Source organism: Cherax quadricarinatus, chromosome 38 (assembly GCF_038502225.1).
Source record: "Cherax quadricarinatus isolate ZL_2023a chromosome 38, ASM3850222v1, whole genome shotgun sequence".
NCBI classification, from domain to species: Eukaryota; Metazoa; Arthropoda; class Malacostraca; order Decapoda; family Parastacidae; genus Cherax; species Cherax quadricarinatus.
Window position 1 is genome coordinate 25688811 of NC_091329.1, and position 16244 is coordinate 25705054.

The window sequence follows — 16244 nt, forward strand, 5'->3', positions numbered from 1 at the left end:
AGGTGAGCAGAGAATACAAGAGAGAAGAGTCCTGTCTGTACAAAAGCACTGACTACGAAATGTTGGTATGAAAGTAGTTTGAGGGTGAATGGTAGTATATATTTTCATAATATTGCCTAATGTATACACATTGCCAAATACTATTTTTAACACATGCACCTTGTTCCTAAAAAAATTTTTTTTTCTTTTTTTTTAACAAGTCGGCCGTCTCCCACCGAGGCAGGGTGACACAAAAAAAAAAATAATACCCAAAAAGAAAATACTTTCATCATCATTCAACTCTTTCATCTCACTCACACATAATCACTGTTTTTGCAGAGGTGCTCATAAACACAACAGCTTAGAAGCATATACGTATAAAGATACACAACATATTCCTCCAAACTGTCAATATCCCGAACCCCTCCTTTAGAGTCCAACCATTGTACTTCCCATTTCCAGGACTCAAGTCCAGCTATATAAAAATAACCGGTTTCCCTGAATCCCTTCACTATATATTACCCTGCTCACACTCCAACAGATCGTCAGGTCCCAAATACCATTCGTCTCCATTCACTCCTATCGAACACACTCACGCACGCCTGCTGGAAGTCCAAGCCCCTCGCCCACAAAACCTCCCTTACCCCTTCCTTCCAACCTTTTCAAGGATGACCCCTACCCCGCCTTCCTTCTCCTACAAATTTAAATGCTCTCCCTGTCATTCTACTTTGATCCATTCTCTCTAAATGACCAAACCACCTCAACAACCCCTCTTCAACCCTCTGACTAATACTTTTATTAACTCCACACCTTCTCCTAATTTCCACACTCCGAATTTTCTGCATAATATTTACACCACACATTGCCCTTAGACAGGACATCTCCACTGCCTCCAACCGCCTCCTTGCTGCTGCATTCACAACCCAAGCTTCACACCCATATAAGAGTGTTGGTACTTATTATCATAAAAATTATGATTTTTATCAAACTCCTGGTTTGCACCTGTAAAAATCAATATGCTCTTCACCTCTTATTCCCTTCAGATGTGTGTGTATGTTCAGTAAAAATGTTGGATATCTGATGCATAAAAACTTGGATAGCCAAATTTTGGGTATTTGACTGCACTTGGTGAATGACTACAATATTATAGAGCTCTTTTATTTTTTCTCTAGTAGCTAAGATGAGCCTATATCTTAGCTAAATTTGACATATACTGTTTTTTATTAACACATCAGCTGTTTCTCACCAAGGCAGGGTGACTCAACAAAGAAGAAATGCTTTCATCACTCACTCAATCACTGTCTTGCCAGAGGCATGCCTACACTACAGTTCAAAAACTGCAACATATCCCCAACCCGCCTTCATAGTGTATGCACTGTACTTCCCACCTCCAGGACTCAAGCCACCTAAATGGTTTCCCTGAATCTCTTCATAAATGTTACTTTTTTAAGGCTTACAATTTTTTTACAAGAGATTAATGAAAATGCCAATACCAATACCTCAGACAGGACTGAGGGCAAACTTTCTGTGCAGAATATCAGTTTTTTTACATAAAGCAGTCCATAAGGTAATTTTTTTATAGAAATTTTCAGGAAGCCATCATCATCATCATCATCATCATTGAATCCCACCAGTATTTTCAATGAACAGAGTACTGCAATAATGTCATGAATAGTTATATCAGCAGCAGCCACCTAAGATGAAGGAACAGGTACATGAAGCTCATTTTACAGTGATGTTCATCTTAATGAGGAAGTGCCCATTAACCCTTTCAGGGTCCAAGGCCAAAATCTGAGGGGGTGCCCCAGTGTCCAGGAAATTTTGGAAAAAAAAAAAAAAAATAAAAATAAAAAAAAATAAAAAAAAAAAAGAAATCTTACAGAATTAAAGATAATATTTTTGTGAAGGTAATAATAATAAAAAAAATTCTGATCAGTACTTACTGAGACACAGCAGCGGGAAGTTGACCCAAAATGACCGGGTGGCGGCAACATCAGTGACGTTCGCAAAATCGCATTTTTTTTTTTATGTTTTTTATACATTTTTCTTTTATATTTTTTTTTCTAGTAACATTTGTGGTCTGTGAGACCAATATAATGTATATTGTATAAGTGTACACTCATTGTATTCAACACAATAACTGCACTAATTTGTTTATCATTATATTGCTTACAAAACTTGTTTACAAGTTTATGGTAAACAAAATGATGAAAATATTAGTGCGGTTATTGCGTTGAATACAACGGTACTATATAGTACCATATGGTACAATGGTGCCATAGGGTGCAATGGTACCATATGGTACAATGGCACTATATGATACAATGGTACCATATGGTAGAATATGGTACAATAGCATCATTTGGTACCATAAGGTACCATATGGTGCAATGGTACCTTATGGTACCATATGGTGTAATGGTACCATATGATACATTGTACCATATGGTACAGTGATACCACATGGTTCATTGTACCATATGGTACTGTTGTATTCAACACAATTAACACACTAATATTTTCATCATTATTTCGTTTATAATAATTGTTTACAACAAAAATATGCAAAAATGTTGTACAGGAAGGCCCCACTTGTACGGCTGGTTAGGTTCCAGGCTACCGCCGTAAAGCAGAAACCGCCATAAAGTGGAACACCCTTTTTTTCCACTTACAAATGCATACAAACACTAGATAACAAGTTTACACTAACATATATTAAGTTAGCAATAGAACCAGGCATCAAAAAACAATAAAAAGTACAATACACACATAGTGCACTCATTACTTACCTTAAAATATTTATAGTCTTAATCTAGGGTGAGACAAGTAGTATTTAATGTAAGAAATCAAGTGTGGTATGTATGGTAGTCAGCCAGGCTACCATACCAGGCCACCCCACCCACACATACAATTCTATGATATTTAAGCATCCCAGAGCGATAAAATGTATATCCAGTTCACTCATTACTTACCTTAAAATATTTGTAGTCTTAATGTAGGGTCAGGAGTAAGTAAATGAGATAAAATGAATAAATGAGAGAGAGAAAGAATGAGTGCATGAGAGAGGACAGGCGCAGAGTTATGTAACCAAACCAGGCGAAGGTAAGTTTTGTAAACGAAGTGTACACGTCTGGTTTGTGTACAAGTTACATTGTGTACAGGTTGTCTCTACATTGATACGGTAGAATAAATAAAGAAGAACACTCCCATTCTCATGTAACATCATTTTGAGAAGAAATGATGCTCTGAGTGAAGGCAATGGAAATAAGTCACTCTGTCTGACTTTTTTGGGTTATCCTAGGTTCTCTACACGTATGTTGTTATGTATGATAATCTATGTAACTGTATTTGTGTATACCTGAATAAACTTACATACATACGAAAGGAATAATTTTCTACAGTTACCCCCAGTAACACATTTTCTCTTATGTTAGATTAGAGAAAATTTTATTCTTGGCATCACTTGTACAAGTTATCTGGCTACGACATCTCATATTTATGTTTATTTATTCTATTGTAGGGTGTATTTATCATCTTTTTATGTTATGTATCGTGTTTATTATATAATTTTGAAAAAATATCATGGATGGATTAATGAAAATGTGTATATTAACGTAATATACAACATTTAATAAGACTCGGTGATTATTATTATTATTATTAGCATTTCTAATATGGCGTCACTTGTGCAAGTTGTCTGCTACCACATCTCATATTTATGTTTATTTATTCTATTGTGGGGTGTATTTATCATCTTTTTATGTTATGTATCGTGTTTATTATATAATTTTGAAAAAATATCATAGATGGATTAATGAAAATGTGTATTTAACGTAATATACGACATTTAAATGAGACGATGATTATTATTATTATCATTACTAATATGACATCTGGAGACATAAGACACTCTTACTGATTTTAATGTGTACCTGCATGCCAGCACAGTATGTAAGTTTAAGTACAGGTATACATAAGTATAATTATCAGAGTATATATAAAATATGAAATAACTTTTAAAAACATTTGAAATTTTGGAGTTTCCAGACAAAATGGAGAGACTTAGTGCTTACTGAGCTCACAAAGAATGTAAACAAACAAGGTGGGGCGCGGTGACCGTATTAGAAAGTCAGGTGGGGGGAGCCGTATAGCGAGTTTTGGTCATAATTTGAAATGACCGTATTAGCGGAACGCCGTAAAGTGAAACGCCGTAAAGCGGGGCCTTCCTGTATATTAGTAATGTTCTATTATATATTTATAAAGTACAGCCACTCGACATGCTCCTTGAGGTGGATGACAAAGCGCTTTGTCCTGGAAACTGCGGAGTCACTAGCTAGCTTGCGTCGTCACTCAGTCTTGGCTGCTGCCTGGTGGCATCAACATCTCCAACTGACCATATTGTACATGGTATCATATGTTACAGGGTACCATATGGTACATTGTACTATATGGTATAGGGTACCATACAGTAGAGGATACCACATGATTCAGGGTACCATATGATACAGGGTACCATATGGTGCAGGGTACTATATGGTGCAGGGTACTATATGGTGCAGGGTACCATATGGTGCAGGGTACCATATGGTACAGGACACCTTATGGTGCAGATACAGGGATCCCTATGGAAATAAGTCACCCTGACTTTTTTGGGTTATCCTAGGATTTTATACATATGCTGCTATGTATGATAATCTATGTAACTGTATTTGTGTACACCTGAATAAACTTAATCAAGCAGATTTGGCATCATAAGTTTATTTAGGTATACACAAATAAAGTTACATAGATTATCATACATAGCAGCATATGTTTGGAGAACCTAGGATAACCAAAAAAAGTCAGACAGACTTATTTCCATTAGGGTCCCTGTACCCTGTACCATATGGTACAATGTACCATATGGTATAATATACCATATGGTATAATATACCATATGGTACAATGTACTATATAGTACATTATACCATATGGTACCATTGTACCATATACCATTGTATGACATGGCACCATTGTACCATATGGTACCACTGTACCATATGGCTCAAAACCATAGAATTTCTCTTCAGATCCACTTCCATCAGTCTTAAAACTGTAAGTTGTGAAGAGGAGAGTCAGAAATTGCCAAGAGAGTGAGTGGGGAGTTAGAGCTACCTTGCCTCCAGGCACGATGAACAAAGCTACTTTGGCTGCGTTCCCATAATGCCATGCAGGCGTCCAGATTTCTTCTATAGTGCGCACACTGACCACCCAGACCCATTCTCTCAGATGTAGGCCTACCAGCCTTCTTGTGGTAAATTTGACGCCGCTAGAATTTTGGCGTAGAAGTATGGTTTCGACCCTCAACGTAAAGCCGTAGATCTATGGCACAGACCCTGAAAGGGTTAAAATAAATTCATGTGGTAAAATTATTATTCATTCCAGGACATGAAACACCTTTTGCCTTTTTTTTTTTTTTTTTTTTCAACAAGTCGGCTGTCTCCCACCGAGGCAGGGTGACCCAAAAAAAAGAAAGAAAATCCCCAAAAAGAAAATACTTTCGTCATCATTCAACACTTTCACCACACTCGCACATTATCATTGTTTTTGCAGAGGTGCTCAGAATACAACAGTTTAGAAGCATACACGTATAAAGATACACAACATATCCCTCCAAACTGCCAATATCCCAAACCCCTCCTTTAAAGTCCAGGCATTGTACTTCCCATTTCCAGGACTCAAGTCCGACTATATGAAAATAACCGGTTTCCCTGAATCCCTTCACTAAATATTACCCTGCTCACACTCCAACAGATCGTCAGGTCCCAAGTACCACTCGTCTCCATTCACTCCTATCTAACACGCTCACGCACGCTTGCTGGAAGTCCAAGCCCCTTGCCCACAAAACCTCCTTTACCCCCTCTCTCCAACCCTTTCGAGGACGACCCCTACCCCGCCTTCCTTCCCCTATAGATTTATATGCTTTCCATGTCATTCTACTTTGATCCAGTCTCTCTAAATGACCAAACCACCTCAACAACCCTCTTCTGCCCTCTGACTAATGCTTTTATTAACTCCACACCTTTTCCTAATTTCCACACTCTGAATTTTCTGCACAATATTTACATCACACACTGCCCTTAAACAGGACATCTCCACTGCCTCCAACCGTCTCCTCGCTGCTGCATTTACCACCCAAGCTTCACACCCATATAAGAGTGTTGGTACTACTATACTTTCATACATTCCCTTCTTTGCCTCCACAGATAACATTTTTTGACTCCACATATACCTCAACGCACCACTCACCTTTTTTCCCTCATCAATTCTATGATTAACCTCATCCTTCATAAATCCATCATCCGACACGTCAACTCCCAAGTATCTGAAAACATTCACTTCTTCCATACTCCTCCTCCCCAATTTGATATCCAATTTTTCTTTATCTAAATCATTTGACACCCTCATCACCTTACTCTTTTCTATGTTCACTTGCAACTTTCTACCTTTACACACATTCCCAAACTCATCCACTAACCTTTGCAATTTTTCTTTAGAATCTCCCATAAGCACAGTATCATCAGCAAAAAGTAACTGTGTCAATTCCCATTTTGAATTTGATTCCCCAAAATTTAATCCCACCCCTCTCCCGAACACCCTAGCATTTACTTCCTTTACAACCCCATCTATAAATATATTAAACAACCATGGTGACATTACACATCCCTGTCTAAGACCTACTTTTACCGGGAAGTAGTCTCCCTCTCTTCTACACACCCTAACCTGAGCCTCACTATCCTCATAAAAACTCTTTACAGCATTTAATAACTTACCACCTATTCCATATACTTGCAACATCTGCCACATTGCTCCTCTATCCACTCTATCATATGCCTTTTCTAAATCCATAAATGCAATAAAAACTTCCCTACCTTTATCTAAATACTGTTCACATATATGCTTCAATGTAAACACTTGATCTACACATCCCCTACCCACTCTGAAACCTCCTTGCTCATCCGCAATCCTACATTCTGTCTTACCTCTAATTCTTTCAATTATAACCCTACCGTACACTTTTCCTGGTATACTCAGTAAACTTATTCCTCTATAATTTTTACAGTCTCTTTTGTCCCCTTTCCCTTTATATATAGGGACTATACATGCTCTCTGCCAATCCCTAGGTACCTTCCCCTCTTTCATACATTTATTAAACAAAAGTACCAACCACTCCAACACTATATCCCCCCCTACTTTTAACATTTCTGTCATGATCCCATCAGTTCCAGCTGCTTTACCCCCTTTCATTTTACGTAATGCCTCACGTACCTCCCCCACACTTACATTCTGCTCTTCACTCCTAAAAGATGGTATACCTCCCTGACCAGTGCATGAAATTACTGCCTCTGTTTCTTCCTTAACATTTAAAAGTTCCTCAAAATATTCTCGCCATCTACCTAATACCTCCATCTCCCCATCTACTAACTCCCCTACTCTGTTTTTAACTGACAAATCCATACTTTCCCTAGGCTTTCTTAACTTGTTTAAGTCGCTCCAAAATTTGTTCTTATTTTCATTAAAATTTCTTGACACTGCCTCTCCCACTCTATCATCTGCTCTCCTTTTGCACTCTCTCACCACTCTCTTTACCTTTCTTTTACTCTCCATATACTCTTCTCTTCTTATAACACTTCTACTTTGTAAAAACCTCTCATAAGCTACCTTTTTCTCTTTTATCACACCCTTTGCTTCATCATTCCACCAATCACTCCTCTTTCCTCCTGCCCCCACCCTCCTATAACCACAAACTTCTGCCCCACATTCTAATACTGCATTTTTAAAACTATTCCAACCCTCTTCAACCCCCCCACTACTCATCTTTGCACTAGCCCACCTTTCTGCCAATAGTCGCTTATATCTCACCCGAACTTCCTCCTCCCTTAGTTTATACACTTTCACCTCCCTCTTACTTGTTGTTGCCACCTTCTGCTTTTCCCATCTACCTCTTACTCTAACTGTAGCTACAACTAAATAATGATCTGATGTATCAGTTGCCCCTCTATAAACATGTACATCCTGGAGCCTACCCATCAACCTTTTATCCACCAATACATAATCTAATAAACTACTTTCATTACGTGCTACATCATACCTTGTATATTTATTTATCTTCTTTTTCATAAAATATGTATTACTTATTACCAAATCTCTTTCTACACATAGCTCAATTAAAGGCTCCCCATTTACATTTACCCCTGGCACCCCAAATTTACCTACTCCCTCCATAACATTTTTACCCACTTTAGCATTGAAATCCCCAACCACCATTACTCTCACACTTGATTCAAAACTCCCCACGCATTCACCCAACATTTCCCAAAATCTCTCTCTCTCCTCTACACTTCTCTCTTCTCCAGGTGCATACACGCTTATTATAACCCACTTTTCACATCCAATCTTTATTTTACTCCACATAATCCTTGAATTAATATATTTATAGTCCCTCTTTTCCTGCCATAGCTTATCCTTCAACATTATTGCTACTCCTTCTTTAGCTCTAACTCTATTTGAAACCCCTGACCTAATCCCATTTATTCCTCTCCACTGAAACTCTCCCACCCCTTCATCTTTGTTTCACTTAAAGCCAGGACATCCAGCTTCTTCTCATTCATAACATCCACAATCATCTCTTTCTTATCATCTGCACAACATCCACGCACATTCAGACTTCCCACTTTGACAATTTTCTTATTCTTATTCTTTTTAGTAATCTTTACAGGAAAAGGGGTTATTAGCCCATTGTTCCCGGCATTTTAGTTGACTTTTACAACACGCATTTTTGCCTTCTACTTACATTTAATAACAGCAAATTTTTTTTATCACATATACATAATGATATGTGGCAGTTCACTTGCAGTTACTGTTGACAATAATGTTTGTGTAGTGCTACATGTAAACTAAAAGTATTAGATTAATGGCATGTATTTTGTTAGGCCTTTTGTCATAATAGATCACACTCACAAAAGTCATTGCAAAACATTTACACAATGTAAAACTTAACACCTTAGTGTATGCAACAAGTATGAAGCAAATGCTGCTCTCAAATTATTACTAATTTAAGATGCTCATTCACTGCAGTGTGGAAATGTCAGTATTGATTCTCTTAATTATTAGCATTAATGATTTTTTTAAATATTTTTTTTTATTATCACACCGGCCGATTCCCACCAAGGCAGGGTGGCCCGAAAAAGAAAAACTTTCACCATCATTCACTCCATCACTGTCTTGCCAGAAGGGTGCTTTACACTACAGTTTTTAAACTGCAACATTAACACCCCTCCTTCAGTATTCAAAACTTTGAGATAGAGAATACCGAAGGTAACAAAACACATGCAATGCATGACATAAACTATTCTAATACCAATAAGAAAAAGAAAGAATAAAATATCAAAGCTTTATTTCAAGATGCTAAATATGACAATACATGTATAACTATGTTTCTAGTAATGTATATAGCTACACTCTACATATTCCTAACTTTTTATAAGTTTAATTTAAACTACGACTGCAAGTCGAGGGCAGAACTTAGGGTAGAGTCGTGGGTAAGCTTAATGTACAAAGTACCTCATAAAATGCAGGTGATACATCTGCAACAGCATAACACAGAGTTCGCAGACCTTCTGCTGCAAATTCTTCCAGATGTCTCACAGTTAAGTCACGAAACTGTTGACTGTCACCCAGACGCTCATATATTACCTGGAAAGTATATTTCTTGGTTATTTACACATTAAACTTTATATATACTGTGGGATAGGAGGAAAAGGAGGAAAGAGAGAGAAAAAGAGAAACAAACAGCAAGATAGAGAAAGTGAGAGAACTAGCTAGCTTTTTAAAAGTCTTCACACAGCAAAATTACTGTTGTTTATTACCATAATTCATTTAAGAAAAAAATTATTGTAGGCTTTAGATAGGGATGTGTGATGTCATCATGGTTGCTCAATATGTTTATAGACGGGGTTGTAAGAGAAGTGAATGCTCGGGTGTTGGCAAGAGGTGTGGGGTTAAAAGATGAAGAATCTAACACAGAGTTGGAGTTGTCACAGTCGCTCTTTGCCAATGACACTGTGCTTTTTGGGAGATTCTGAAGAGAAGCTGCAGAGGTTGGTGGACAAAAAGAAGGAAATTAAAAGTGAACATAGGAAAAAGTAGGGCGATAAGATAACAAAAAATTTAGGTAATGAAAGACTGGATATCAGATTGGAGGGAGGGAGTATGGAGGGGGTGAATGTATTCAGATATTTAGGAGTGAATGTGTCAACTGATGGGTCTATTAAAGACGAGGTGAATCAGAAAACTGATGAGGGGAAAAAGGTGAGTGGTGCACTGAGAAGTCTGTGGAGACAAAGAACATTATCCATGGAAGCAGAGAGAGGAATGTATGAGAGCATAGTTATACCAACGCTCTTATATGGGTGTGAAGCATGGGTGGTGAATGTTGCAGCAAGGAGAAGGCTGGAGGCAGTGGAGATGTCGTGTCCGAGGGCAATGTGTGGCGAGAATACAATGCAGAGAATCCATAGTTTGGAAATTAGGAGGTGTGGGGTTACTAAAAGTATTATCCAGAGGGCTGAGGAGGGGTTGTTGAAGTGGTTCAGATATTTAGAGAGGTTGGAATGAAATAGAATGACTTGGAGAGTGTCTAAATCTTTAGTTGAAGGAAGTTGGGGTAAGTGGCCAGCCTAGGAAGGATTGGAAGGAGGGGGTAAAGGAGGTTTTGTGTGCAAGGGGCTTGGACTTCCAGCAAGCATGCATGAGTGTGTTAGATAGGAGTGGAGACAAATGGTTTTTAGGATTGACATACTGTTGGAGTGTGAGCAAGGTAACATTAATGAAGGGATTCAGAAAACTGGCAGGCTGGACTTGAGTCCTGGAAGAAGGAAATACAGTGCCTGCACCCTGAAGGAGGGTTTTATAACTGTAGTGTAAGTGCACCTCTGCAAAACAGTGATGGAGTGAATGATGATAAAAATCTTTCTTTTTCAGGCCACCCTGCCTTGGTGGGAAATGGCCAATGTGTTAATAAAAAAAAATAATTCAATCAATGCAACAAGAAAAGGGCAAGTGATATTAGATGATCATGCTTGAAGTACAGTGGTACCTTGAGCTATGAACCTAATTTGTTCCAGAAGGCTGCTCAAGTGCCGATACCAAACGAATTTGTTTCCATAAGGAATAATGTAAATCAGAGTAGTCCGTTTTAGACCCCCAAAAATACATTTACAAAAGCACTTACAAAAATACACTTACACAATTGTTCAAGTTGGGAGCTGTTCGAAACTCGGGGTACCACTGTATATAAGAAGCATAGATGGTATAATTAGCCAGGACTAACTAGCCTTTGATAATATGACTGATAACACTAATTCAGCAACATGTGACTGAAACAGTGCATCCATAAATTGATTTACACTTTAAACTCCCCCATGCATGCACTCTAATTGTGATGTACTCATGAGTGACGAGTGAAACAGGGTGGCCATGCAGAGCAAACACATTTTTATTAGTAAAGGCCCAGTTTGTTTTTAAAGCAATTTTTGGATATTATCAAGACCCCATTCTGTCTCTAGATATTAACTATGAGTTCCCTTCATACATATTAACCCAAAAGTAGTGTTAGTGATGCAGATCCCAAGAAGAAAATTAAATGTGAAACTCCTACAGTTTCTCAGAAAACAGAGGTGTTATATATGCTTCAGAGTGGAAGAAATCACAATAAAATGTGTGATTGCAAATATGAAAGAAAATACCAGTGAAAATAGGAAATAAAACCTGAGTACTTTCATGTGCTTACACACACACACACGTCTTCTGAGGAACAGGAAGATGTGTATGTAAGCACATGAAAGTGCTCAGGTTTTATTTCCAATTTTCACCGTTGTATTTTTTTCATGCTTCAAGAGGTGTAATGAAGGTTGGAAGCTGTACATGAATGCTATTAACCCTTAAACTGTCCAAATGTAGATCTACGTTCACTCGTGTGGTGCTACGAATATTTTTGAAAAAAAAAAAAAAAACTTTTAAAATGAAAAGCACATTTTTCTACATGTTATAGGATTAAAAAAACAATTTTAGGGTCAGTACTTACCGAGATATAAGACCGTGAAGATGGCTCTGGATGCTCACCTGTCGGCAACATCGACTCCTGCCACTTGCAGAAGTGTTGCCGATATACCTTTTTTTCTCGTGTTTATTTTAATTTATATATTTTTTATGTTCTCATAATTACAATTTATAATTGTTCTTGTAATTTCATAGCCAGTCTTTGTTCTGACACTAATATTAGGCACCGAAATAGTGCTCAAATAGTCACAATCACATTGACAAGTGAACATTTACATCTGCCTATTGTCTAGAAATATATACAGAGTATTTATAGGTCCCAGCAATGTTTTAGATACTCTGGCATATACCTTGAAGCATGGTGTTATGAAAGGCATCCTTATACTGTTGACAGCCTAGTGACATTTGATAAATGCCCACTGCTCCAGCTAACCCTCGCTGTATTTGTTATCACTGTTACACACAAACATGTCTTGTCTCTCTGTCTATTTATCTAACTATCTGTTTATCTGCCTGTCTATCTGTCTCTGTCTGTCTATTTGCCTGCCTGTATATCTCTGTTTATCTGTCTTTCTGTCTGCCTGGAGTATATGTATATCGCACTCCTTGAAGAATTGTGTTATGACATCTGTTATCAGCTATTTGATAAATGGGTTCTCTGGGAACCCTGGCTTTATTTGCTGTCACTGATACACACAAACATGTTTCTGTCTGTCTATCTATCTATCTATCCATCTATCTATCTGTCTGTCTATCTTTGCCTGGAATTTTTGGGATATCCTAGGTAATTTACACAATGTATAATAACTGTATTTAGGTGTACATGTGAGACAGAGATATAGATAGACAGATATACAGAGATATAGACAGAGATATAGACAGAGAAACAGCCAGAGACAGCCAAAAAAAGCCAGCCGGCCAGCCTGCCAAATACATAAGAACATAAGAAAGAACACTGCAGCAGGCCTACTGGCCCATGCAAGGCAGGTACATGTCACCCTCCCCCTCCGACTTAGACCAATGACCCACCTAGTCAGGTCACATCCACTGAAGGAAGGAGCATGACATCAGACCTAGTAGCACAAGCTAGTCAGGTCCAACTCACACCCACCCACACTCACTCATGTATTTATCTAACCTGTTTTTACTTTCCTCTTAAAATGGGAGTGTTAACCCTTTGACTGTCGCGGCCGTATATATACGTCTTACGTCCTGGTGTCGCAAAATTTAAAAAAAAAAAAAAAATTTTTTTTCTTATGAAATGATAGAGAATCTTTTCCCGATTGTAATGACACCAAAAAAAAACAAAATTTGATGGAAAACTGACGGAATTATGCTCTCGCGAAGTTAGCGACCTCGGCGCTGTTTACAAATCGGCGATTTTACCCGCTTTGAGCCCTATTTTTGGCTAATTCCATTGTTCCAGTCGCCCAAACTCATAGCTATTTCTTTAAAACTCCATTTTTTCTATCGATTGAGTACAAGAAACTGCCCATTTACCGATTTCAACTACCTAATAATGTGGTCAGAAATTTGCAATTTGGCCAATTTCACGAAAACTAAAAAATATGACAATTTCAAAATAAGGTCCAGAATGAACAATGCAGACATTCCTGGCTCTAAAATAACATTTTCTTTGCTCATCAGTCGTGTTTCCAGGCCCCTCTGATATTACTCTTGCTTTCTATTTTGAATTTTTATTCAAACAAAAAATTGAAGACTTACTATTATACAGACTACTGCAATACTGTAATAATTGTATAAATAACATCAACCCATTCATGACTGCATATTAGAATGGCTAGTTGGACATTTACTGGAAAATGGCATCATTTGCTTACTTTTGAACATTGGCAAAAATCAAACATTTCCCCTACTTTGAGCTCCATTTCTAGGTTCTTTTTATAGTAAAATCAATCAAAATCATCTCTATTTCTATAATATGTCTTCCATTCTATCAAATGAGACCAACAAAACGAGAATACAACCATAAATACTATACGAAAATAGACCACAAAGTCGGCATTTTAATTAAAAAAAACGGTCGGAGTTTTTTTTTCTCATTATGCACTGCGTGCTCCAGGATTTTTTTTATATGGTGCACACTGACCACACAGACCCATTCTCTCACATGTAGGCCTACCAGCTTTCTCCTGCTTGATTTGAAGCCGCTAGAATTTATGAGTATATATACGTCAAACACGGTACCTCGTAAGACGTATATATACGGCCGCGACAGTCAAAGGGTTAATGTGACATGGCATCAGTGAATCCCTGGTGTTTGCCACGCTTTTTGCTCTAGCTGGCGCTCAATTGAACTGGTGCTCCCACAAGGTACTATGTGCTCCCAGATTTTTTTAAGTGTGCATACTGAGTGCACAAACCCATTCTTTCATGTCTAGGCGACTCAAGCTTATTGTGCCAAATTTGAAGGAATGAAAAATAAAACGTTGATCTACGTTTCGAGCGCTACGCATGCAAATGTAGATCTACATTTGGACAGTTTAAGGGTTAACCCATAAATACACATTCCCATGTCTTTAACAATCACTGACCTACCCTAGCTGTATTTACACAAGTGATGAATATGATAAATTAGACATGTGCAACACTTGGGTATCTTTATTGAGGAAATGTTTTGCCACTGCATGGCAAAATGTTTCCTCAATAAAGATGTACAAGTGTTGCACGTGTCTAATCTATTAACTTGTCAGTTCTCTGAACCATTTAATCTAGAGGTGATGAATATGTTGGTGATTGATAATATGTAGAAAAGTTATAAAATGGGGAAGTTGTGTAGTGGAGTTATGATGGTCAGTGTGGAACACCCATTGTTGTTGCTCATGTTTGGGGTTATGAGGGGCCACAAAGTTAGTTCCATATTAAGCCCTGCTTCCCAGTTTCTGTGCAAGGAATACACTCAACAGTCAACAACCAGCTGATGGTAGGTAGGTAATGGTAGTGGTGTCTGTAGGTGGTGGTAGGTGATGGTGATGGTAGGTGGATGTAGCTGATGGTATTAGCAGGTGGTGGTAGTGATGGTGGTAGATGAAACTGCCTGCCACATGTTTATAGAATACTACACTAACCCTCTCTACACATTTGAATATCAACAAGCAACATCAACCAGAATGTATCCTTTAAAAAAAAATTTACTGTATTGGAGCTCCAAGGAACATAACCCTATTTTTCCCTTAGATTCTTCACTTTGAATAAAAGTAATTTGAACAAGGCACTAACTTTCAGGTGTATAATTGAACATTATCTGAGGAGCTACTATATATAAGATATACAGATGGCAGCAACAGCTAGCAATATAAAGTACAGTACCATACAGTAAACCATTAATTCATCTGCTTGACGAACTGATTAAGAAACAATGGACAAGTCCACTGGTTACAGAATAATCTATTATTGTTACAGTCATGGCCAAAACAATCTCATCTCTATCCCCCGCAATCGTCATTACTACTGAATCAAAGGTTTAGTGTAGCATACATAGGTACATATGGTAGAAACAGCTAGCAATTTCCTACATTTATAATTGTTGATACACATGTGGTGTGCTGCAGTAACATCAGCAATGTTTCAACAAGTGCTTCATAAAACAGTAGTACATGAAAGAGAATGAGTATTATGTAAAAAAATAACGATTATTAAACCTAGGTGAAACACCCTGCAACTTGTTGAATTATGGTTGTTTTAAATAGTCTGGAAAGTTACAGTGAAGCAAGTCAATATCATGTAGAGGATACTTTTGTCCAAGTATTAACCCTTTCAGGGTCCGTCCCGTAGATCTACGGCTTTGCGGTGAGTGTCCAAACCGTAGATCTACGCCATGAGCTCAGCTCACTCTGATAAACTGTGAGTGGTACATTTGGGCCTAGATATGAGAGAATACATCTATGTGGTATGTGTGCACCACATAAAACAGATCCTGCAGCACACTGTGTATAATGAGAGAAAAAAATGAAATCATTATTTTTCGATTAAAACAGCAACTTTGCAGTGTTTTTTCGTATGTATTTTATAGTTGTATTTGCGATTTCTTGGTCTCATTTGATAGAATGGAAGACATATTACAGAAATAGAGATGATTTTGATTGGTTTTAGCACTGGAAATGGCTTGAAACTGAGCTCAAAGTAGCAGAAATGTTAAATTTTTG

The 16244-nt window shown here is 37.8% G+C and overlaps 1 protein-coding gene across 10 annotated transcripts in view; it reads right to left on the bottom strand.

The window, feature by feature from the left end:
* The window catches only part of ATP8A (ATPase phospholipid transporting 8A1), an 817844-nt gene that overhangs the window by 251435 nt on the left and 550165 nt on the right, over nucleotides 1-16244 (bottom strand). For all 10 annotated transcript variants that reach the window (XM_070092196.1, XM_070092203.1, XM_070092201.1 and 7 more), the window contains one exon: nucleotides 9583-9714. In XM_070092196.1, the coding sequence (XP_069948297.1) occupies nucleotides 9583-9714 (132 nt within the window). The remainder of the gene's footprint in view (nucleotides 1-9582; nucleotides 9715-16244) is intronic.